This window comes from Terrapene carolina, unplaced genomic scaffold (assembly GCF_002925995.2).
Source record: "Terrapene carolina triunguis isolate 2854851 unplaced genomic scaffold, T_m_triunguis-2.0 Scaffold89, whole genome shotgun sequence".
NCBI lineage: Eukaryota > Metazoa > Chordata > Testudines > Emydidae > Terrapene > Terrapene triunguis.
This window is the reverse complement of record NW_020664440.1, coordinates 29,153,495-29,179,339: the sequence shown is the minus strand read 5'-3', so window position 1 is coordinate 29,179,339 and position 25,845 is coordinate 29,153,495. Positions and strand designations below refer to the sequence as shown.

Genomic DNA, 25,845 nt, shown 5'->3' with positions numbered 1-25,845 from the left:
TGACACTTTTGACAAGATGGGGGAGTTGCACCAAAGACTGTCCCTTGTTCTCCTGATCTGGTTTGAGCACCAGTGAATGCCACCCCCAATGCCTTTTGAACCTCCCCAGTGGCTGTACTGGGATCCTTGGCTGTATATCGTCAGCAGTTTTCCCATGACCCTAGTCTCTCTCGTGGGGAATACAGGGGGAGACACTCCCCTACTCCAACTGTTCTGCTGTTACCTCAGACAAAAGAATCCTTTGAGGAGCAGGAGGCCTGGTCAGATACAGAAGTTGCTCCCCAAACAAATATTTCTTCATCTTCCCCAGATGAAGTGGTTATGCCTCCCCCACTGACTGTGGCTGATGATGTCTGACACTTCCAAGAGTTAATGAAGCACACTGCAGATTCCCTTCAGATTCCTTTGGAAATGGTCAGGGAATCACAACTACTCAGGTTGCCCTGTCCATTAATGAGGCCCTGTTGGATTCTCCAAAATCCATCTGGCAGAGCCCTGCAACAATTCTGCCAATGAGTAAATGGGCCTATAAGAAATATTACACACTGGCTAAAGATTCTCTTCACCCATCCAACACCAAACTCCCTGGTTGTGGAGGCAGTGAACAAACATGGCAGACAACATCATGTGAAAGCCACATCATATGATAAGGACCAAAAATGCCTTGATCTATTCAGCAAAAAGACCTACTCATCCTCCACTCTTCAGTTTAGGATCCCAAACTATCAAGCTCTCATGGCTAAATACAATCACTCAAATTATGCCAAATTTACCACCTTTCTCAAGCATCTGCCGGCTGACCAGCGTGAGCAGTTTCAGGCTATTATTAACAAGGGTCACCTGGTAGGTAGAACATTGATCTGCCTAAGAGACATGACTACACATCAGCCTCCTCAAACTGAGGGCAGTCAGGACTGTCTGTATCCACTTCCTGCCTCTAACCAGGAAGAAGTCCATAAAAATTCTCACAGACAACATAGTTTGCATGTTCTATCTCAGCCAACAGGGAGGAGTCACATCCCCTTCCCTTTGTGCCCAAGCAGTAAAGTTCTGGAATTGGTACATAACCAGTTCCATCCTTATTTTGGCCACTTACCTTAGGTTTGGCCATTTCCATCCAGAGACTCTCCAGGTGGATCTCTGACTGTATCATATTGTGCTATATATCTTCAGATATGCAGCCTCCTTCTAGGATGTTGGCCCATTCCACAAGATCTCTATCTGCTTCTATGACATTACTCAAGAATGTCCCTATTCTGGACCATTTGTAAGGCTGCCATTTGCTCTTCCATACATACCTTCTCCAAGCATTATTCAGTGGTCCAGTCTTTTAGATCAGATGCTGCCATTGGAAATGCTGTGTTGTCTTCAGTCTTGGTGTCAGCTCCGAAGACCATCTCCAGCTGGGGGTGCTGCTCAGTAGTCAGCTGAAGTGGAGCACCCATAGAGACACTATTCGAAGAAGGAGAGGTTACTCTCCTCCAGTAACTGGAGTTCTTTGAGATGTGTCCCCCCATGGGTGCTCCACGGTCTGCCCTCCTTCCCTCCACTTTGGAGTGTCCTCTGGGGACTTTGTGGTAGAGAAGGAACTGAGGGCGGATCGTCCACACAGTCCTATATAGCCTTGGAGTGGGCACGAGGAAGCACAGGGCACATGTGCGGGCCAAACAGGCATTACTACCAAAAATCTCAGATTAAAGGCACAAGGGTGCACACATTTCGAAGAACTCCAGTTACTGCACAAGGTGAGTAACCTCTCCTTCTGTGAAGAGACACCTCACCCCCCCCCCCTTTTTGGAGAAGGGGTCAGAAAGTTCAGATACAATGTGTACATTTGTGGAGACACTGCTGTGTATTGGTGGAGGGATTAAAACACTCTAATAAACTACACAATTTACAAGCAAAAAGGTCTCAGAGTGGTCTGTGTTTGTGGAAGAAGTGTGTTAACAGGAGTGTTGTATGTAAGACATGGGAGGTAATTGTTCCACTCCACTTGGCACTAGTGAGGCCTCAGCTGGAGTATTGTGTCCAGTTCTGGGTACCACAGTTTAAGAAAGGTGTGGACAAATTGAAGAGAGTCCAGAGGAGAGCAACAAAAGTGATCAGAGGTTTAGAAAATGTGACCTGTGAGTAAAGGTTGAAAGAATTGGGCATGTCTAGTCTGAAAAAGAGAAGGCTGAGGAAGTACATGATAACAGTCTTCAGATGTGTACAAGGTTGTTATAAAGAGGACGGGGATTAATTATTCTCCATGTCCACCAAGGGCAGGACAAGAAAGAATCATAGTTTGCAACAAGGGAGATTTCGGTTTGACATTAGGGAAAACTTTCTAACTCTAATGCTAGTGAAACTCTGGAACATTTTACCTAGGGAGGTTGTGAAACCCCCTTCCTTGGAGGTTTTTAAGAACAGGTTAGACAGACACCGACCAGGGATGGTCTAGATATAGGTGGTCCTCCCTCAACCCAGGGGGATGCACTAAATGGCCGCCTGAAGTATCTTCCAGCTCTATATTTCTATGATAACCTCACAGCTCTCACCAGCCTGCAAGAGACAGCTGGGTTGTAGCAGAATCATGGAGAGACAGCAGCATGGGGGATCTAGGGCTGGAGAGCAGGGAAGTTCTTGAGGTCCAGTAGTCCCACAGCACTGAGTGCTGCCCAGCGCCTGTCGTTGCGCAGACCCATGACCAAGATTGGGATTCCCTGTTGTGCCAGGTCTCAGATCCAGATCAGGCCTCCTTTCATGCGGGGCACTGCACAGACCCCAGACTAAGATCGGGGCCTCTGTTGTGGTGGGTGCTGCATGGGTCCCAGACCAAGATCGGGGCTCCCTGTCTTGCTGGGCACTGCACAGATCCCCAACCGAAATCAAGGCCCCTTGTCATGCCAAGTACTTCACCAGCTCATAGCAAGATACAGTCCATGCCCTGAAGGGCTGCCAGCCTAAATAAAAAAAGGGTGGGGGGGGAAGCAACGTGCCCAAGGTTAGTAGCGGAATTGGGAATAGCACTCGGGTCTCCTAATTCCCAGTCCAGTGCCCTAACCACTCAACCCTGCTGCCTAGGTGCTCTGATACGTTTTGACTAAGCCCTGAAGCTCCTGCTTATGCTAAGCTGGGAGGGCTCTAGGTTTAGAACACAACAAGGGCTGGCAGGCCTGGATTCTGATGTTTGCGGAGTCACCAGTTGGTCCCAGCCTGTCCTCAGGAATGCCAGGTAGGGGCCAGGGTCTCCTTGAAAGCGGCTGTAAACTTCTCCCTGTGTCTAGGGCTGCTTGCACAGTGTCCAAGGCCAGGTTAAAGGTAAAAGGCCAAGGTGTCCCCTGGCCTTTGAGAATTGGGGCTGAGGGACTAGCGTTGGGGGAGATGCTGGTAGATTTCCAGCCAAAGCGAAGAAGCTTAAATCAAGAATTGGTTGGAAAGCACAATTTCCATTCTGTGGGAAATTCCAACATTTTGGGGAAAAATCAGTTCCAAATTGTAACAAAAAGCCAAAATTTCCAAACAAAAATGTTGATTGGGCAGCATCAAAGTGTTTTGTTTCAAGAAGGTCGACACGTTTGCTTTGGGCTTTTCTAGTCTATTAAACTATTAAATAGATAAACGTAAATCTAATAAAATAAAAGGAGTGTTTTGACTCCTGGCTGCACAGGGCCTGGGCTTTAGCATGAGGGGAGCAGGTGTTAGCAGGGGTGGCTGAGCCTCTCCACACCTGGGTTCAGTCCTTGCTCCACAACCAACTTACAATGTGATTTTGGATGAGCCTCTTCCGCTGTCCATGTGTCTCAACTGAGGCAGGTTTTGGAGACTGGATTCCCTGTGCTCTGAGATCTTTGCATGCAGGCAAGGAAAAGGTTAACCCAAAGAGGTGGCCATAGGCCATTGGCACGCTCCTGGAGCCAGCCTGGCCTGGCTGCTTGTACAGAGCAGGACCGAATCACAGCTCCCAAAGCAGATTCCTGGCCAGTGGGTAGCCGCCTGGATCCTCCACCCCTTCTCCTCTTCATCCCAAGCATGAAGTCAGCTGCTCTGATGAGTAGAGCCGCCAAGCCCAGCTGGCTGGGAGCAGGGCCCCGCGCACCTGGGGATGGAGAAACAAAGGAGTCATCATCTGCTGCAGACGGAAATCGTTGGCTGTTAACTTTGGAAGTATCCGGCGCCCTTTCTTCCATCCAGTTAAAGGCAATTGCAGCCTGAACCGGGAGGCCACTGGGGCCTATGAGTCAGGAGTGAGAGCATCTCCATGCCCAGGCAATGAGCGCAGAGGAAGGACCTTGGCCAGAGATGCTTGGATTCAGCTGGAGCTGAAACTAGAGCAATTCAGACTAGAGCTCAGGTGCCAGTTAGTACCAGTGAGGTAATTAACCAATGGAACTTCCCAGGGGCTATGGTGGATTCTCCATCACAAGCAATGTTAGATCTGCTCTAGTTGAGCCAGGGATTAGTTCAGGGACGTCCTGTGGCCTGTGAGATAGAGGAATCAGACCAGCCTCTAGGGCACTCGAGTCCAGGCCCTGCTATCTCAGCCAACCTGGCGCAGAATCCTGGTCGCTCGTGTGCATACGGGCACATACCCACATGACGGCACATATGCCTACATGCACAAGCGCATGCATGCACCCTTCTGCACAAGCTTGCGCGCACTCTTCTGTTAACAATTGTATTTCCCCTCCCCAGCCCAGTAAAATATGTGTGGAGAAAGATAGGCATGAGAGGCAGGGCACCTGGGTTCTATGCCTGGCTCTGAAAGAGACCTCCTCATCTAATGACTCTCCAGGAGTCCTGACACCCACTTCAGTGCCCTGGGCACTAGACCAGGCTGTCACACACACCGTCTCTCCTGACTGGGCCAGTGGCGTTTGAAATGTGGCCTGAGGCAGACCCAATGAAACTCATGTCACCAAACAACCACCCCCTGCAGTTTGCTCCTGGAGGGGTGGAGTGAAATGGTGCCCACGTCACCCGTGACCAACACAGAAGCTGGCAGGTATACAAGCCTCCAGCCAGGCCCTTTGTGTGACCTCATGGCAGCATGGCCCCCAGGGTACTTGCGTCAAGCGGGGGCAGTGCAAGGTCTAAGAGCGAGCGGCAAGGCTTAACCAGGAACCTATTTACATTCCAGGGGGATTTGCACCCCATAAACGTGAGCGATGGGCCGACTCTGACGGGAGTGGGGTAGGCATGCAGTGCTGGGGGCAGGTTCTGTAGCTTTGTTCTCCTGAGCCTGCTGGCCTGGGCTCTAGGATTGGGGGTGGGGTGGACAGGGACGGCTCTGGCTTTTTTGCCGCCACACGCAAAAAAGCCTCCCGCCGTCGCCCCCCCCCCCCCCCCAGCACGGCAGGGGAGGGCGCCGAGCCCGGCCACGGGCCGCTCTCCCCAACCGGCCGGAGTGCCGGGGGGAGGGCGGCAAGCCCGCCGCGGCTCCGCTGGCGGCCGGAATGCCCGGCCGGGGCTCCGCTCTCCCCGGCGTCCAGAGTGCCGGGGGGAGGGTGGCAAGCCCGGCCGGGGCTCTGCTCTCCCCGGCGGCCGGAGCGCCGCGGGGAGGGCGGCAAGCCCGGTCGCAGCCCCGCTCTCCCCGGAGCCGGAGCGCCGCGCCGCCCCCCTCCAGGTGCCGCCCCAAGCACAAGCTTGGTGGGCTGGTGCCTGGAGCCGGCCCTGGGGGTGGATGTGTGTTGTGCGGAAACCGGGCGAATGCATGAGTGTGCATGTTGGGGGTGCATGTGCATGTGGGGGGGAGGGGTGCATGTTGGGGTTGCGTGTGCATGTGGTGTGGGGGTGCATGAGTATGGATGGGGCAGTCAGGCCTACACTAGCACTGCTTTGCCGTTGTGGCTCCCCTGGTGTACTAGGGCTTGTGTATATGGCCAGATAGTGGACAGCAAGTGGGCGTGCTGTAGCTTCACACCCTGGCTGGCCATGCACTGGCTTGCTGTATAAGCCTCTCTGCTGGCTCCCCTGGGCTGGCAGATCCTCAGGAAGATGCTGTAGCCCAGGCCCTCACCCTCCCCTCTGTCTCTGTGTCCCCCAGCTGCACCCCGACAGTGACCCCAACAATCCCGACCTGCACAGCCAGTTCATCCAGCTGAACCAGGCCTACCGGGTGCTGAGCAAGGAGGGCAGCAGGAGGCTCTATGACAGCCAGCGGGCCTGGCACGCAGCCTGGCCCACCACGGGCAGCAGCCCCAAGCACAGCCCCTTTGACTTCACAGACCTGGGACCCAGGCCTAGTACCAGGTAAGGGCACCGGGGCCACAGCACAGGGTACAGAGGTGATGCTGGTGTAAGGGATCGGAGCCTGGTATCCCCCCACCTGCCAATGGGAATCAGACCAACCTCCAGCCCTCTCTACCCAGCTGCTCCCCCACCATGTCTGCGCCCCCTGATCCCACACTGGTTCTGAGCCAGTGAGGAGACCCAGGCTGGCACTGAAGCTCCAGAGCCCAGGCTGTGTTGAGCCCCTGCTAATCCTGTGTGGGTTTGAGCTGAGAAGGGCCAGCACAGGGACCTCAGGCCAGCGCAGAGGTGCTGGGACCTGCAGCTGAAATGTGAGCAGCTGCCACTGACAAGCTGTTGAGCATCAGGCTGTCAGGAAGCTGCTAAACAGGAAAAGGCCACTTAGCCCATCCTGCCCTGGCCGCCCCCGCGCCCCATACCAGCTCGCCACTCACGCTAATGACCTGGCTCCGTAGCTTGCTCCACCTGGGCCGCTGTCTCCATAACACAATGGAGACCAGCTCCCCGCAAAGACTGGTTTGAGATATGATAGCTCACTGTCCTCCCAGTGCTGGCTCAGACCAAGGGGCCCATCTAGCCCCATAACCCCCACCCCCCGGATCAGACCAGGGGGCCCATCCAGCCTGGTAACTCCCATCCCCTGCATCAGACCAGGGGGCCCATCCAGCCTGGTTACCCCCACCCTCCCGGATCAGACCTGGGGGCCCATCCAGCCCAGTAACCCCCACCCCCCAGATCAGACCAAGGGGCCCATCTAGCCCGGTATCCTGCCTGCCACCCTGGATCGGACTAGTGGGTCCAGCTAGCCACGTATCTGCCCCACCCCAGATGGGGAAATGGGGTCTGTGGACTGCAAGGCTGGGTTGGCTGCATTGGCTGCTGAGTCCCCTGCAGCGGCCCCGGGCCCCCCAGAAGGGCTGGCAGCTCTCCAGGGTAGGGCCATCCCTGCAGCTCGCATGCCATCACCTAGGCATTGCTGGGGGAAGGTGTCAGGGGAGTGAGTGAGTGTGACCCCAGCAGACACACTGTGAGGCAAGTGCTCCCAGCTGGCGCAGGGGTCCCCAGGCTGGGACATCCCTCCCTGCATCTCCCAGCCCTGGGAAGAGACGGTTCCAGAGGGGCTGCGTGTCCTGGGGCAGGGCCATTCTCTGGGGCAGCCCAGAGCACCCTGGGCCCTTGGACCCTGCGTGGAGGAGCAGGATGGTTGTGCTGGGTCTCGCAGGCCGCCAGAGCAAGGCACCCCTATCAGCCCCGCAAGGGATGTGTGGCCCTGATACTTTGGGAATTTCATAAGTGACTGGCCCAAGGGGCAGATAGAAGCCAAGAGTCCTGACTCCCGGCCCCCTGCCCTGATCCTGTGGCTCGATCCTTGGGAGAGATCCCAGGAGTCCTGTCCAGGGCCAGCAGTCCCCTGGGGTCAGACCCTTCCCCCCAACGCTGCCCTCATCAGTGCCCCTTTGTCTCCCAGTAGCCGAGGGCCTGACGAGAACATGCGCTACTGGGAGCAGTTCCATACTCACCGTGCCAAGACCTTCTCAGGCTCCCAGGCCAAGCAGAGGCAACACTGGAACCGGCAGTTCTTCGGCTACTGCCTCCTCCTCATGCTGGCCAGCATGGCTGCCCACTACGTGGCCTACAGGTATGGGGGGCAAGGAGTTGGTGGGGCACTGCATGACAGCCTGCCTGGGAGAGGGCTAGGGGCCTTCAGAGTGCCATCCCCTGCCCGAGGGCAGGGTCATCCTCTACAGTCTATCCCCTCCCCACCCTGCCCCGAGGGCAGGGTCATCCCATACACTACACAGTGTCCCCCCCCCCAGAGCAGAGTCATTGCCTCCAGTCAATTCCCCCCCAGGAGGAAGGCTCACCAGGTCCCCAGGACTCTGGTCTTAGCAGTTCACTCCTCCACCCTTGGAAGAGACCATTGCTCAGGCTGTGCCCTCACTATTACGGGTTGTTCCCCAAGAGCCAATAGAAATGCCCCTTTCCCCAGATCCCTTTCCAAGTGCCTGGAGATAGTCCCTGGGCCCACACGGGGGGCATGGATCCACAGTGGGATGGGAGGAATGGGCTTCAGGGAAGGGGAAGCTGGTATGAAGTGTCCTTCCCAGGACTGGGACAGCCCCACCCCTCCATCCCAGGAGTCCTGCCTCCACTGACTGCTGGCCCCACTCTGTGCCTCAGTTTCCCCATCTGTAGAATGGGGGCACTGCCACCCATAACCCTGGCATGGCAGGTCAGCACCAGCATGCACCCTCAGAGTCCTAGCACTGACAGGGTTATAGAAAACTCGGCCAGGGGTGGGGTGTTGTCCTGACCCTTGCTCTGGTTGTGGGGTGAAGTCTTGGTCTCATTGCGTTTCCTAGAAGCCATCTGGTGCTGTCTTAACTGGCCTCTAGCCCGCTCTGTGCCATCCCAGCATGCCTCTGTGGGGAGACCCGGGGTCAAAGGGTCTGGAGTTGTGCTGCGTGGGGTGTGGTTGGGGGCCTCCGTGCCATCCCTGCGCCATAGTGTCCCCACCCCCACCAGCCCAAGCCCCCTCTAATCTCAGTATCTCCCCATCCATGCCCACTAGTGCAAGCCTCCCGTGATCTCGGCCTCCCATGTGGCCGGCCTTCCCACTCACATCCCCACGGGCCCCCACGTCTCTCTCATGATCTCAGACTCCCACATGGCCAGTGTCACTCTTTACATCTACACACACACCAGCCCATGTCCCTCCCTTCCCCCCACAATCTCAGCAGGACCCCTGGCACTCCAGCCCAGCTTCCCACTGTCCAGCACATCTGGGTGCACAGCTGTAAGGCATTATACGTCTGAGCGGCTCTTGCAGCGCAGCGAGCCAAGGGATGTGGGGGCCAACAACGTGGTTTCTCATAACCCGAACACCAGCCAGGGCCCTGTCCCCTGGAGGAGCCAATGTCCCAGGGCATCTGCTGACACTTGGAGCAGCTCTCCCCATGCCCTCGAGGCATGGAGCTTACGCCAGCTGCCCTAGGGAGGCATCGAGGTCACCCTTCCCAAGAATGTGGATCCTGCTAGAAATATCAGCATCTGCCCAGCTGCCCGGGGCTTCCATCAGGGCCTTTTGTTTCTTATTAATGTTTTAGCACATTAGCGAGTCCATAATTGAACAGTGAACAGCTGCCAGGCTGGGGGGCAGGGCCTAGATTGCCACACTGAGGGAGCTAGATAACTGTGTGGAGTGGGGGCAGTCTGGGAATCTAGGTCAGTGTGTGTGGGGGGGGGGGCAATCCGGGAATCCAGATCACTATGGTGGGGGGCAGTCTGGGAATCTAGTTCACTGTGGTGGGGGGGCAGTCCGGGGATCCAGATCACAGCACTGGAAGGGGGCCAGTCTGAGAGTCTAGATCACAGTGCTGGAGGAGGTACCAATCTGGTAGTCTAGATCATGGCGTTGGAGGGCTGCCAGTCTTGGGTGATCTAGATCACAGTACTGAAGGCGGTACCAATCTTGAAGGTCTAGATCATAATGTGGGACAGTGTGCCAGTCTGGGAGGGTCTAGATCACAGAATTAGAGGGGATGCCAGTCTTGAGGAGTCTAGATCACTGTTATTCACAGCCACCATGGTAGGCAACCTTACTCAAGGCAGTCCCTTGCTGTTGAGTGTGAATTTAGTGCTGGCGGGACGGTGCACAGATCATGGGTTTATGAATGCAGTGAGGACAGCAGCTCCAGTGCCAGCTTCCCATCCCTCCCCACAGCCCTTCCTGGGTGCAGGCAAAGGGGGATTCAGTCTCTTCGGGGCCTGATCCCAGGATTCACGGCAGGCAGTGGGGGGGGAGGAGGGGGAAATCAGAGCCTGATGTGGGCTCTGCTCAGGCCTGCCACTCACTCGCCAGACTGGAAAGGATGTGAGTCACAGTGGATGGGAGCACATACGCAGATAGCCACATGTACACAGACATACAGTCATGCGCACTCCACCCATGCCGGGTGCATCCCCTGGTGAGTTCCTAGTCTCTGGCCTCATGCTACAAGGGGCCATATTAGCATCAGGGTCCCCCTTTCTGGGATGGGAGTGGGGACCCAGCCCCTCATGCATGGCACAGACTCCCTGGCATCCTGACTTCCAGCCCCACCTATGCTCTAAGCCAGGGGTGGGCAAACTTTTTGGCCCGAGGGCCACATTGGGGAATAGAAATTGTATGGCGGGCCATGAGTGCTCACATAATTGGGGTTGGGGTACGGGAGGGGCTCTGGGTTGGGGTGCAGGAGGAGGATCAGGGCTGGGGCAGGGGGTTGGGACGTGGGCAGAGGCTCAGGGGTGCAGGCTCCGAGCAGCGCTTACCTCAAGCGGCTCCCGGAAGCAGTGGCATCTCCCATCTCTGGCTCCTACGCGGAGGCGCAGCCAGGTGGCTCTGCTCACTGCCCCGTCCGCAGGCACCATCCCTGCGGCTCCCTTTGGAGCGCGTAGGAGCTGGAGTGGGGCCATGCTGCGGCTTCTGGGAGCCGCATGGTGCGGCCCCGACCCAGTGCCCCGGCCGGAGCAGGGCCGAGCCGCGTGGTACAGCTCGCAGGTCGGCTTAAAATGGCTCGCGGGCCGGATCCGGCCCACAGGCCATAGTTTGCCCACCCCTGCTCTAAGCTCTAGCCACCATTCCTCTTCCAGAGCTAGGAATAGAACCCATGCATCCTGACTCCAAGCCCGTCCTGCTCTAACCACTAGGCATCATAGAGATGTAGACAGAAAGGAAGCTCGAGAGGTCATCAAGTCAAGCCCCCTAGCCTGAGGCAGGACCAAGTAAACCTTGACCATCCCTGACAGGTGTTTGTCCAACCAGTTCCTAAAAATTTCCAAAGATGGGGATTCCGCAACCTCTCTTGGAAGCCTGTTCTAGCTTAACTACCCTTAGAGTTAGAAAGTTCTTCCTACTGCCTATCCTAAATCTCCCTTGCTGCAGATCAAGCCCATTTCAGCTTCTCCTACCTTCATGGGCCACGGAGAACAATTGATCCCCGTCCTCTTTGTAGCAGCCCTTAACATATTGGAAGACTGTTAGCAGGTCCCCTCAGTCTTTTCTCATGACTAAACAAGCCCAGTGTTTTTAACTTTTCCTCTTAGGTCAGAGTTTCTAAACCTTTTAGCATTTTCATTGCTCTGCTCTGGACTCTCTCCAGTTTGTCCACATCTTTCCTAAAGTGTACTGCCCAGAACCGGACACAGTTCTCCAGCTGAGGCCTCCCCCATGCCAAGTAGAGCAAGACAGTTACCCCCCCCCCCCCACACACACACACCCCGTATGTTACATACAACACTGCTCTAAATACACCCCAGAATGATATTTGCCTTTTTTTGCAACAGCATCGCATTGTTGACTCATATTCTATTTGTGCTCCACTATCACCATTGCTGCAGTATGACCACCAGCCAGTTCTTCCTCATTTTGTAATTGGGCATTTCATTTTTCCTTCCTACATGCAGTGCTTTGCACTTGTCTTTACTGAATTTCATTCTGTTGATTTCAGACCAATTCTCAATTTGTAATTTTAATCCCCCTCCCAGCTGGGGGTCATCCACAAATGTAATAAGCATGCTCTCCAGTCCACTATCCAAGTCCTCACTCACCTCCCAGAGCCAGGAATGGAACCCAGGAGTCCTGACTCCCAGCCCTCCCTGCTGTAACCCACTAGACCCCACTCCCCTCCCAGAGCCAGGTGTCCTGACTCCCAGCTCTTCATTTTTTCCTGCAGCCCATGATGCCTGAGGAAGTGGGCAGGGGTCCGTGAATCTCTGTGGTGCCACTCTATGGGTCAAGGCCTTTCAGACCTATGCGAGTGTGTTTCATTGAATTAGGCCCGATTAGGGTGTTAATCCTCCCCTTGGCAATAGGGATCAGAGCTGGGGAGGGTGCGCAGGCAGAATCAGAGCTACTGGAGAGGGCAGCAGCAGTGCCCAGGCTGGGAACTGTCCCAGCCATGCACTGTTCGATAGCAGTAGGCAGCAGCCAAGCAAGGCCCCCCAAGCAAGGAGACAGACATGGCTCTGTGAGGGAGGGAGACTTAGGTACATGCCCCGTGACATGAACCCCAGCAGGGGCACTGTTGGGTCTGCTCCTGCACTCAATTACACACTTGTAACCTCAGCCTCTCCAGCTTCCCAGCTGAATCCTCCTGGGGTGGAGGTAATTAATTGACTACCTGCAGGGAGCATTCAGGAAAGGGGGTGGGGTCTAATGGTCAGAGCAAGGGGGCTGGGCGACAGGACTCCTGGGTTCTGTCCCAGCAGTCTCTCTGGCCTCAAGCACATCACTGCCGGTCTGTGCCTGTTGGTTCTGCTAACCCATTGGTAGCTCTGACTGCATCTGTGTTTTACCAAGTGTGTGTGTGTGTGTGTCCCTGCTGGAATCAGTCTCTGGAGCCCAGCTGGGGGAGACCCGACTGGAGCCTACCTGTGCCATCCAGTTAATGCTCTGCCTGTGTGTGGGAGGCAGAGGTTTGCTTGGCCTGTGTGTGCTCTGTCCTTCCAGGCCACCATTGTTCCGTGTCGCTCTGTCAAGTAACCGCCTGTCTGTTTTGACATAAGCTCCTACAACACAGACTGTTATTAAGATACCACGAAAGGGAGCCGAGCTGCAGGATCGGACCCTGAGAGACCAGGAGATGGAGAATCCCCCTCTTTAGACCCTCCTCCCCACTTCCCACTCCCCAAGAGACTAAGGCAGGACTGATCCCTGCAGCAGCATTGTCAGGTTTGCTTTAGCCCTGTCCCAGCTCTCTGGAGCCTGGACTCCCCCGGGTGAAGGGGCTGTGCTGAATGCACACCCAGCACCGATGGACAAAGCACCGTGTGTTTGCGGGGGAGCCAGGGCACAAGGGAAGGGGCTGCGGCCTGCCTGATCAGCAGCTGGAGCATCACCCCCATCCCCATTTCCCTGTGATTCCAGGCTCCCAGCAAACAAGATCTGGTGTCATTTGTTAGGGAAATGGCACATGAGGCAAGAGAGACTCAGCCTGTCCCTGCTCCGGGAACTCACACAGCAATCAATGTAGTGACACGCAGGCTTGGTACAACTCCCCCAGCCTCTGTGGAGGGCTCAGAGACATGCCATGCATGCCAAGTGACCAGGAGCAGGGGAGGCACAGCAAGGGAACTGGCAGGAGTTGTGTCTGGGGCTGTGAGAAGCCTTCAGATGGCTCATTGGAATGGGCCTAGCAAAATCCCGCTCTGTCAAATGGGAAAGGCACAGTCCTGTGGTTAAGGAGCAGGGCTCTGCCCCAGGACACCTGGGTTCTGTTCCTGGCTCTGCCACTGTCTCCTGGGTGACCTTGGGCAAGTCACTTCCCCTCTCTGGACCTCAGTTTCCCCATCCGTAAAATGGGGATAATGATCCTTCCTTTGTCTATTTAGATAGTGAGCTCCTCAGGGCAGGGACTGTCCCTGTGTCTGAACAGCGCCTGGCACAGTGGGGGTCCTGATCTCAATTCGGGTCTGTACAGCACCTGGCACAGTGGAACCCTGATCTTGGTCAAGGCCTCTAAGTACTACCGTAATGCAGATCATATTAACAGAGGGTATGAAAAGCACTCTAGCACTCAAAGGCCCCAGCTGAGATCAGGCCCTTATTGTGCCAGGCGCTAAAGAGAGATCAGGGCCCTGCTATGCTGGGTACTGCACAGATACACCATGAAAGACAGTCCCTGCTCCAGACAACTCACAATCTAAACAGCCCAAGGGTGGGAGGGAAAACTGAGGCACCGTGATGTCCCAGAGCCAGGAATAGAACTCAGAAGTTCTGACTCAGACCCCCCTTTGGGCTTTAAACTCTCTGAAATGTCCCTGTGATTGGGTGAGGATCCCTTTAAACACAATTCTACGTGGCGCTGCCCTTGCATTGTCAGTAACACACCTGTGTCACAGCGGGTGCACGCTGTCCTGAGCTCCATCCATTAGCAGCTCCACACGAAGACCAAGAGGCACCTAGGTCACGGTGTGTAAGTTCACAGAGAGAAACCCCAGCTCTTTAGCTCAGCGGACTTAGGCCTGGTGAGAACCAATGGATGGAAGTTAGAGTTCTTCCTTGAGTAGATGCAGCCATGTATTCCACACGCACCGGAACTGGAGAATTTTGCCTAGCAGTACCCGTAGGGGCGGTGCTAACACCTCATGGTTGTAGCCCTGAGCCTGGCTATATGAGGTGGCTCTGCCCTGACACCCCCTCAGTTCCTTCTCAGTGCCTGTGGCTGGCGTCGGAGCTCTGTGTGGTTATCACGTCATTTGTCTGAGTGTTTTCTCTCTATGTATATAGTTGTTAGATAGTTAGCAATACCTGAGATTGTATTAGTTACCTTAGAGTTAGATACTTATTGTCCTGTGGGATGCCCTCACTAGGGTTCAAGCCCTGTCCATCGTGGGGGAGGGGGGAGGGGGGGGGAACGATCCCCACACAAGGGGCTTGTTGTGATGAGGCAAGGGACAGGCTCAGGAGAGATGCCCTGTTTGTAAGCTGATTACCAAAAGAACCCCTATGGCTAGAGACTTACCTCTGAAGCAGCATCTTCTCGAGCAGGTCCTGAGGCCTGTTTCGGCACCGAGGCCCGCATCTGATGGCGGTGACCTTCGGACTCGGTGAACGAGTCTGGTCCTTCTGCACCGCAGAGACTATAGAGTTGAAATCAGTGCCAGGCCCGGCCCCAAGGAGCATTAGCGAACCCCTCAGTGCCGACATTGTTTTGTCGGCAGATCTTGTCTTCTACTTCAGTTCCTCCGCTGACCTCAGTACCAATGCCTTCCCCAGCATTGGGGGTGGGTGCCACATATTTGGTACAGGCTATGCTGATTCCCCATTCCTCGTCGGCACAGGAACCGCTTTCCAGTTGGGCTACAGACAAGTCTGTGTGCCCTATCGGGACTGGCTCCACTGCTGTCACCGGCCACCAGGGACTCTTCGGGATCCATGTTGGGGTCCTCCTCCCAGTCTTTGTTGCCTGATTGGCGCCACAGACCATTCTCAGAGCAGTATCAGTACCGAGATCGACACTCTCTGCATAGTTGGGACAGGAGCTCCTAGCCCGGTGCTAACTGGCCACCAGTGCTTTATCTGAACACACTGTGGCTTCCTGGTCCCAGAGATCACATTCTCCATCCCGCTCCAGAGCGAGATCACCGGTCCCCTTGGTGGCTAATGTTGGTGACCCACCACAAGTTCAAACAATGGTTGAGCCTCCTACCTAGGGGCCTCCAGACTTGTCTCATCTGGGCCCAACGATTCAGGAACAGGATTTGTTCCTGGTGCACTTGGAAGTTTCTTTGTCTTCTCCTGATGATTTGATGGTACCAGGTTCCTCTTCTCCTTTGGTGCCCGAGGATTTCAAGGCATACCAGGGCCTTTTTTGGCATATGATTGCTTCCTTAGGCATCCAGGCAGAATTTTTACAGGAGAATACGCAGAAGTTGCTTGACATTCTCTGACCATCTGCTCTGAGGAGAGTAGCCCTCCCTATTAATGACACTGTCCTGGAGCCTGCAAAGGCCCTCTGTAACACTCTGACCTCAGTGCTGTCCATAGCGGAGCGTTCAGAGAACCACTATTTTGTCCCTCAGCAAAGTTTTGAGGGTTTTTATTCTCACGCTGTCTCTAATTCTCGTATTGTGATTGTGGCGAATGACAAGGCTCGGCAGGGTAAGCATAAATCTGCTCTCAAGGAAATGGAGTCAAAGAAGATGGACTTGATGGGGAGAAAGATTTATACCTCCTCTTCCCTGCAAATGCGTATCAAACCAAATAGGTGTTGCTATCCAAATATGACTTTGTTAATCCAATGGCCATGTCTGAATTTGCAGACAAGTTGCCAGAAGCCCCCAGAGAAGAGTTTAGAGCTTTTATGGCTGAAGGCTGTTCGGTGGCCAAGACGTCTCTTCATTCAGTGTTGGACACGGCAGATTCATCAGTCAGAATTGTGGCCTCAGCTGTGACCATGAGGAGGGTGTCATGACTGCAAAGCTCAGGCATTGCTTCTGATGTGCAACAAAGTATTGAGGACCTGCCCTTTGATAGTCGAGTACTATTCTCAGAAAAGACTGACAAGACTTTGCAGTCTTTTAAAGATTCACAAGCTACACTGCGTTCTTTAGGGTTGTATACTCCAGCAGTCCAGAGGCACCATTATGGCAGTCAGCAGCAGTAGTATCTCTCACAGTGCTTCATTGGGAAGTCCTTCTTTCCCCCAGGGAAACAGGGCTATCCTAGAAAGGGTCATAGATCCTGGAGGCAAAGGCCTTCTGGTTCGGGTCTCAGCCCATTGACTTGTGTCCCTCCCATGGGTGGGGGTGAGGCTCGGCAGGGAGGTCTGGGTATGGGGCAGTCCGGATGCACAGGAGTTGAGCAAACGGGAGCAGCTCCCCGTGCAGTGACCCTTCTCCCTGCAGCTGAGGAGTGATGAGGGGGAGTGCGGAGCTTCCTATAGCCAGGGAAGTTTCTGGGGGTAGGTCTGACCTGGACCTGGCCGCTCATTGCAGGAGAAGAGGAAGCTCTGCCCTCCCCCAGCCCAGCTGGGACTAGCAGCTGAGCCTGGCACAGAGTAGGAACCACCAGCCGGGTCGTCCCCAGCCAGGACCTCCCCACAGTGATTTACCTTTCCATCGGCTGCTCTGGCGCCCAAAACGATGGGTCCACACTGCTGGGGAGGAGAACGTGACTGCTCTTGCGGCTTCCCTTTGCTTCCCCGCAGAAAATGATGGGAAATCTGCAAGGGACATGAATTCTGCATGTGTGCAGTGGTGCAGAATTCCCCCAGGAATAATGCCGGTGGTCGATTTTTCCAGATTGTGTCTTCACCCTCTCCAAATGTGGCTGAAGTCAGTCTTTCATCTGAACCATCATCCCTTGGACAACTGGATTCTTTATGGTGGTGAACAGTTCAGGACAACATATGCCAGGGTGTTCCTTTCGCTCGATCCCCACCAACCAGGATGGTTATCACTGACGTCTCCGAGTAGACTGGGGAGTACATCTGGGGTCGTTTAAAGTTCAGGGCCTGTGGTTGAAACAGGAAGCTTCACTGCATATCAACATTGTAGAGCTTCAGGCCATCACACTTTCCAAGATTACATTAAGGGCGCAGTGGTTCACATACTCACCGACAATATCACCATGATGTACTATGAGAACAGACGTGGAGGAGAACACGCAAAAGGCCTGTGTCAGGATCAGGCTCTGGCAGTTTTGCACTGGGAGGAGCATTATTCCTGTGACCAATCATTTACCCAGGGTCCAGAATCAACTCGCAAATCACCTCAGCAGGAATTTTTCCCTGTGACACAAATGGTCCCTGAAGCCCAGTGTCCTGTGGTCTGTCTTTGCAGCTTGGGGCATCCCAGCAATCAACCTGTTTCCCACGAGAGACAAGAAGAAATGCCAACTGTTTTGATCTCGAGGGGGTCTCAGCCCGGACTCCCTGGCCGACACTTTTTGCCTGAGTTGGTATTCGGCACTCCTGTATGCTTTCCCTCCGATTCCAGTCATCCCACAGGTCGTCAAACTGAAATTGGACTGTGCCAAGCTCATCCTCATTGCTCTGGCCTGTCTGAGGCAAACTCAGTTCTCCGACCTTCTTGCGTTATCAGTTTGGCCTCCCATATCCCTTCCTTTCCATCCCGACTGCTTGACTCAGCATCATGGTCAGATTTTCCATCCCACACTCAGATCTCTCCACCTCATTGCATGGCTGCTCTGTGGTTAAATGAGAAGGAAGAACAAGGTTTGGCAGCTGTTTGACAAGTTCTACTCAATAGAAGGAAGCTCTCTCCAAATGGCCGATTTGGCCAAATGGATGGGTTTTTTTTAATATGATCGTTGGCCAAAGGTGGCTGGTATCCAGGACATCTTGGAGTATTTGTTACATCTTCAGTTGTCAGGTCTCCTACTTAGCTCATTGAGAGTGTATCTGGCTGTGATTTCAGCATTTCATCCACCCATCCATGGGAGGTTAGTATTTTCTAATACCATGGTAACAAGATTCTTGAAAGGATCCTTTGTCTCTACTCACCATTGAGAGAACCAGTTCCTTTGTGGTACCTTACTATGGTCTTAGTGGCTCCGATGGGACATCCATTCAAGCCTCTGGCATCATCTTCTTTTTCTCTTTTGTGTCAAAAAACTGCATTCTTGGTGGCAATAGCATCTGCGAGGAGAGAGAGAGAGAGAGAGAGTCGCAGGCTTTGATGGCAGAGTCTCCTTACACACAATCCTCCAAAGACAAAGTGACCTTGTGGCCACACCCTAAGTTTTTATCTAAAGTGGTTTCTCAATTTCATTTCAAGCAGGTGGTATATTTACCTGTGTTCTTTCTTATGCCGCATTCAACCCTGGTGGAGCAGCATCTTCACACGGATGTCAGGCGATGTCTAGCATTTTACCTGGACAGGGCTAAACCTTTTCATGCTTCACTTCGCCTGTTTGTGTTGTATGCAGACGGAAGGAAGGGACAAGCAATCGCTTCGCAGACGATCTCTAGGGGATAACTTCCTATATCAGGACAGCATACGGCTGATTGTGCCTCCACAAGGCTGTGAGCTCATTCTACAAGAGCGCAGACTATGGCGATGACGTTTTTAAGTGATGTTTTAATATTGGTCATCTGCAGGGCTGCCACTTGGTCATCTGGACATTCGCCTACGAAACATTATGCCACCACTGCAGCATCCAGAGTAGATGTAAGCTTTGGGAAGGCAGTTCTGCAATCCTTGTTTAAAATAGATTCCAAGCCCCACCTCATGCAAATCCTGCTTGAGAGTCACCTCCTTGGAATACATGGTTGCATCTACTCGAAGAAGTAAACATGATTACTTACCTGTGTTGTGAGCATCCTTCGAGATGTGACGCAGACATGTATTCAACAACCCACCTCCATCCCCCCCGTCCCCTCTGCCTCGAACTCTATGCTCTTGATGTTCAGCACGAAGGAACTGAAGGGGATCGGGGCAGCACTGCCTTAGATAGCCAGAGGTGGGCTACAGCCATGAGGTGTGAGCGCACCCCTACAGGTACTGCTAGGCAAAATTCTCCAGCTCCAGTGCACTGGGCGTGCACACACCTATATGTAATACACGTCCACGTCACATCTTCAAGAACAACAGTAACAACACAGGTAAGTAACTGCTTTGTCTTAGTGGACAACCAGTTGAACATGAGCTCCTGGTGTGATGCTGTAGCCAAAAGGGCCAGTGCAATCCTTGGCTGTATCAACAGGGGAGTAGTGAGCAGGAGCAGGGAGGTGATTTTACCTCCATAGACGGCATTGGTGAGAATGGTGCGTCCAGAATGGTGCGTCCAGTCGTGGAGTGCACGTTTTAAAAAGGATGTTGAAAAACTGGAGAGGGTGCAGAAAAGAGCCAGAGAAATGATCAGAGGGCTGGAGAAAATGCCTCACAGCGAGAGACCTGGGGAGCTCAATCCCTTTAGCTTCTCCAAAAGAAGATCAAGAGGTGATTTGATCACTGTGTGTAAGTAGCTTCACAGGGAGAAAACACCAAGAGCTAAAGGGCTCTTGAGCCTAGTGGAGCGAGACAGAGCAAGAACCAGTGGCTGGGAGGTAAAGCCAGACATTCGAATGAGAAACAAGTTTTCACAGTGAGGGTGATTAACCATTGGAACAAACTCCCAAGAGAAGGGGGAGGGTGGATTCTCCATCTCTCAGTGTCTTCAGATCCAGCCTGGTGCCTTGCTGGAAGATGCCGTAATCAGACACAAGTGACTGGGCTCAATCCTGGGGTAAGTGGGTGACACTCTCTGGCCTGTCCTATACAAGAGGTCAGACTGGATCAAGGGTAGGCAACCGGTGGCACGCGAGCTGATTTTCAGTAGCACTCACACTGCCCTGGTCCTGCCACCGGTCCGGGGGGCTCTGCATTTTAATTTAATTTTAAATGAAGCTTGTTAAACATTTTAAAAACCTTATTTACTTTACCTACAACAATAGTTTAGTTATATATTATAGACTTATAGAAAGAGACCTTCTAAAAATGTTAAAATTTATCACTGTGTAGAGGGGCCGACTCACCCCTGCGGCGCCTCCTGCTGGTGACTCTGGGAATTAGCTCGATCCAGCCATCAGAGCGCCCTCTGCAGGCTGGTGATCCGCCTGTCCTCTGGCCCCCGTGTCCCTCACAGACCCCGGTGCCCTTGTATCTGGGGTGCTGCCCCCTGGCAGTACCCCTCAGTACTAGGGTCTCCCCTCCCCAGGGAACCCCCACCCACTATCCCTACCTCGCCTCAGAATAAGGCCACTGCCAGTCAGCAACTAGCCCCCGCTCCCTGGGGCAGACTGCAGTATAGGCCACTCATCATTGGCAAGGTTGGGTTTGGACCTGCTGCCTTGGCCTAGCCCTGGGCTGTCCTCTGCAACCCCCAGTACCCCTTGGCCTTCTCCTAGGCCACAGCCTGGGACTTTCCAGGCTGGTACTCCCCAGCTCCTCAGCCTTTCCCCAGCCCTGCTCTACTACAGGTACCCTGTCTCTAGCTCCCTGCAGCCAGGCCCTTCTCCCTCTGAAAGCAGAGAGAGACTGCCTGGCTCCTGGCTCCCAGCCTTCTTATACAGGCCAGCTGAGGCCTGATTGGGATGTGGCCCAGCTGCAGCCACTTCCCCCAATCAGCCAGGGTTTTACCTTGCCCAGCCCCAGCCCTCTGCAGGGCTTTTCCAACCCCTTCAGGGCCGGAGCGGGTGTTCACCCTTCTACACACTGGCACGTGAAACCTTAAATTAGAGTGAATAAATGAAGACTCAGCCCACCACTTCTGAAAGGTTGCCGACCCCTGGACTAGATGATCTGATTGTCCCTTCTGGCCTTAAACTCTGTGGCTCTCTCAAACAGTATTGAGCAGACACAAAGCTGTGGGGCTGAGGCGATCATTCATGTGGATTGGGGTTTCTCTTTGTGTTTCCAACTGGTCCCAATTCAGTGTTGCTGCCCCTGGGATTGGCTCCCCTCTCTGGTTTACTCTTATGAGGTTGTTATTGGTACTGAAATAGCAAAGAGGCCAGAGTTCCATTGTGCATATACGCATGGACGGTCCCTGCCTCAAATTGCTCACAATCTGAGAGCTGCTCTCCAGGCAGGTCTTGGATCAGTTAAGAAACAGAAATAGTTATATTGGGAATGTCCCCTCCAACACAGGACGTGGCTCCGGGATGCTCACTCCAGCGCAGGACGTGGCTCGGGGATTCCCACTCCAGCGCAGGACGTGGCTCGGGGGGATACCCCCTCCAGCGCAGGATGTGGCTCGGGGATGCCCACTCCAACACAGGACGTGGATCGGGGGATGCACCCTCCAGCGCAGGACATAGATTGGGGGATGCCCCCTCCAGCACAGGATGTGGCTCGGGGATGCTCACTCCAGCACAGGACGTGGCTTGGGGATTTCCACTCCAGCACAGGACATGGATCGGGGGATGCCCACTCCAGCGCAGGATGTAGATCGGGGGATGCCCCCTCCAGTGTAGGATGTGAATCGGGGGACACCCCCTGCAGCAGAGGACATGGATCGTGGGACGCCACCTCCAGCATAGGACGTGGATCATCGGATGCATCATCCGGTGCAGGACGTGGATCAGGGGATGCCCCCTGCAGCGCAGGTCGTGGATTGGGGGACGCCTCCTCCAGCACAGGACGTAGATCAGGGGACACCTCCTCCAGTGCAGGACGTGGATCGGGGGATGCCCTCCCCCAGGCCAGGGTCAGATCAGGGGAGGCCTCCCCGACCTTCCCAGGGCAGGATCCTGCTAGAGTCTCTTTGGTCAGAGGAAGTGCCTGCACTGGGGTCACAGTGATTTCCCTGCAATGGTGCCAATCCCAGTCTGGTTAAAGTGGTCTCCAGTCTGCACGCAGAGTAGCCTATTAGTACATGACAGCTAGACAGGGGAGTGTGAGCATCCAGGGGGATGCAGCTAGTCAGCCCCTCTTTACCCTGCTGAATTTGTCATCAGCAGTGGTAAGGCCAGAAGCGACCATGAGATCATCCAGTCTGATGCCAGCGTGCCGCAGGCCAGAAAATCACACCCAGTTACCCCAGCACTACGTCAAGTGACTTGTGTCTATCTAAAGCATCTTCCAGTCCCCCCAGCCTCCTGCCCGGCTCTAACCCACTCACTCCTACTCCCTCCTGGTGCTGAGGTGGGCTGGGAGCCAGGACTCCTGGGTTCTGTGCCTACCATTCCCCAGCTGGGGAGATAAATCCCCCCAGTCACCTCTGGCAAAGTGGCTCTTGCAGGCAGTGCGGTGCAGGGGGAGCAGAGGCCTGGCTGGGGGTGGGTGCCCTGCCCATCCCTCACACTGGGGCACCCTGGTGCTAGTGCTGCAGACCCTGTTACATAAGGAGATGGCAGCTTCCAGGGGAAGGTCGGGGCTGTCGCTGGCCCCAGAATCACTGAGTCAGTCCATCCCTGGCTTTTAATCCACTCACACCGCTTGCCCAGTGCCCAGTGCAGTCCGCACCTCCAGCTGGCGCCCCAGCAAGGGGGACAGTGCCCTGGGACCCCCTGTCAGCCGGCACTGGGCAGCCAGCCCCAGCCGCCACTTCGGGCCCGGTCTTGGTGCACATAGCATTCAGCCTGCTAGAGCGTAGCCTGGAGCAGAGAGAAGGCGGGAGCCCTGCTGTGATACACACGCACACCACACAGACACCACGTGCACACACTGCACAGACACACCACACACACTCATACACACCACACAGAGACACACACCGCACGTGCACACTGCACAGACACAGATTCACACACACACACCCCGTGCCACACACACATACTCACACACACATACACACCACACAGACATACACACCACACACGCACACACACTGCACAGACATATGCATACACATACACACTGCACAGACACACACATACTTGCACACATACATGCTGTACAGACACACTGTGTGCGCACACTGCACACACACATGCATACACATACACACCGCACAGACACACATACATGCTTCACAGTGGCACACACACACTGCACCGAACAGTCACACTTCATACACCCCACCCCTTAGAGATACACACACATCATACAGAGACACACACAGCACATCCACCATGAACACACAGCACAGAGACAGACACACACACTTAATCCATATAGACTCAGACACACAGATCTATCCATCCGTCCCCAGACATGCGGCTGCATTCATCTTTTGAACTCTCCATCCCCACCCACCCCCATCCAGCGACACGGGAGGGTGCAGGGCGATGTGTGTAACCCTGCCCCGTGTTCTCAGCAGGAAGCTGGAGGAGGTGCACAACAGCTTCATGGACAAGAAGGACATGCTCATAACCAGCATCTACAATGAATCCAAGGAGCGGGCCAGGTTTGCACAGCTCCCCCAGCCCCTGCCTCAGTTTCCCTTTCCATACCTGGGGACAAGGATTTCCTCTCCCAGAGGTTTTGGCAGTTGGGCTGGGATAAAGTGCTGCTGCCAGAACCTCTGGGGACCTCTCCCTATGTTCACCCCATGCTGGGACACCCCGCTCTCTGGGAATACCCCTGTTCACCCCATGCTGGGACCCCCTCTCTCTGGGAATACCCCTGTTCACCCCATGCTGGGACCCCCCTCTCTCTGGGAATACCCCTGTTCACCCCATGCTGGGACACCCTGCTCTCTGGGAATACCCCTGTTCACCCCATGCTGGGACCCCCCTCTCTCTGGGAATACCCCTGTTCACCCCATGCTGCCCCCCCCCCCACCGTCTGGGGAGTCTTCCTCCACATTGACACCATGCTGCCCCTCACCCTCTGGGAAATCCCTTCCCCCTCCTTCACCTCATGTGGGTGTCCTCTGCCCTCTGGGAATCCCTCCCCTCTGTTCACCAATGTTGCCCCCCACCCAGTTTACTCCTTGCCAGCTTCCACCAACCTCTGGGGAGCGGGGGGAATCTCTCCCTCCATTCACCGCCTGCTGGCCCTCAGTGCCCTCTGGGCATTCCCCTCTCCCCCACCTCACATGCCCCCAGCCATCGCAAGGGGAGCGATGAGCCGCTAGCCAGGGGCCATCAGCTTGAATGGCTGGGAGTGGAAATGCAGGCGTGTGTGTGCGCACTCACGAGGGTGTGGATGAATGTGTGTTAGTGTCCAACACCAGGTGCATTAGTGTGTTAGCATCCGTGTGTGCTAGAACATGTGCAGACGACACAGGGTGTGTGTGCACCAGCATGGGTTGGAGTGTGCACGTGCCCTGGGGCATCTGAACTAATGTGTTAGAGAATGGGCATGTGCACTAGAGCATGTGTTATTGGGCATATGAACACAAACGTGTGCACTAGTTTGTGTTAGAATATGTGTGCAGCTGTACACTAGCATGTACCCCCATGCTCTAGCATATGTTTGCATGTTAGTGTGTGCTTCATGCACTGGCACGTGTTACCATGCCCCCATGCAGTAGTGGGTGTTAGCATGTTACAGTGTGTGCCCCCATGAACTAGCATGTTAGCGTCCTAGGGCATGCACATACCCACACTTTAGTGTGTGTGCCTGAGTTTGCGTTAACATGTGCATGGATGCACCAGTGCGTGTTAGAGCATGTGCATTCACACATGTTAGTGCATGATGCTGAGCATCACTGTCCCAAGTGTGACCCGGCCCCTGCACCTCTCCTCCCACAGGGCCAATGGCTTCCAGAAGCAGCAGGAGCTCCTGCGCCAGAAACACGCCGAGTTCACACAGCGCTACCGCATCCGGCCCAGTGGGGACAGTGCCCAGAAGTGACAGGCGCTCTGGACACTATATGGGGGGGACTGGGTGCCACAGATGCTGTATGGGGAACACCTCACACACACACTTGTCCCCTCCCTTCAATAAATCACTGGTCCCGGTGCCATTAGCCTTCCTGGAGGGTTCCCACCACTGCTTCGGGGAGGGGGACATGGGATTCATCTGAGCCCTCCAGCTCCCAGCCTGCACTACCCAGTGTCACCACATGGGCTCTTGGAGCAGGGATGAGCCCCGCGGCCCTCTCCTGTCCCCACCGCCCCTCCCTGTGGAAGCAGGAGCTGCAGCAGCCCCTCTGAACCAGCTGGGATCCCAGTGCTGCAAGCTTCTCTGCAGCAGTGTCCAGGAGGGACTCCGGTACTGAGCGCAATGCCATGCCAGGCACTCCATCTCTGTGAGCTGGGGCCAGGGGCAGACACTGGGAGAGGAAGCCTGCCAGGCACATATCCAGCCCCCACTAGCAGGAGCAGAGACCAGAGGGGCCAGTGTTGCCAGGATGGGGATCAGAGAGTTGAGGGGGGCACCCCCCACACACACACAGAGGCAGTTGCTTAGCCAAGCCTCTACACAGCCAGGGCTCTGGGCTGAATCCCCCCATCTGAGTGGAGCACTGGGAGTGCCAAGTGAGAGCTGTGCTGGGTGGATTTGGGAGGGGTGGAGGCAGGTGAGCCACCCCAATGATCATTAGCCATGGTTCCAGACTGCTCCACCCTCCCCAGAAAACAGCTAAACCCACAGGGCATCCAAAAGCCCCAGTGCCAGGGCAGCAGATATCAGAGCCCCAAGGGCTCCTGTGCTCCCCTGAACTCCCTTCTACATTCCTCTGTGTGTTCTTATATCCATCCATCCGCACCGTACCCCTTCCTCCCCACACACCCC

General features: G+C 54.9%; 1 protein-coding gene across 1 annotated transcript in view; it reads left to right on the top strand.

The window, feature by feature from the left end:
* DNAJC4 (DnaJ heat shock protein family (Hsp40) member C4) overlaps positions 1-25,057 on the top strand; it is a 52,754-nt gene extending 27,697 nt beyond the window's left edge. Inside the window, exons 3-6 of the mRNA XM_029911188.1 lie at positions 6,029-6,234; positions 7,703-7,873; positions 23,483-23,569; positions 24,861-25,057. Of these exons, the coding sequence (XP_029767048.1) occupies positions 6,029-6,234; positions 7,703-7,873; positions 23,483-23,569; positions 24,861-24,963 (567 nt within the window). The 3' untranslated portion in view covers positions 24,964-25,057. The remainder of the gene's footprint in view (positions 1-6,028; positions 6,235-7,702; positions 7,874-23,482; positions 23,570-24,860) is intronic.
* The last annotated feature ends 788 nt before the right edge of the window (positions 25,058-25,845 follow it).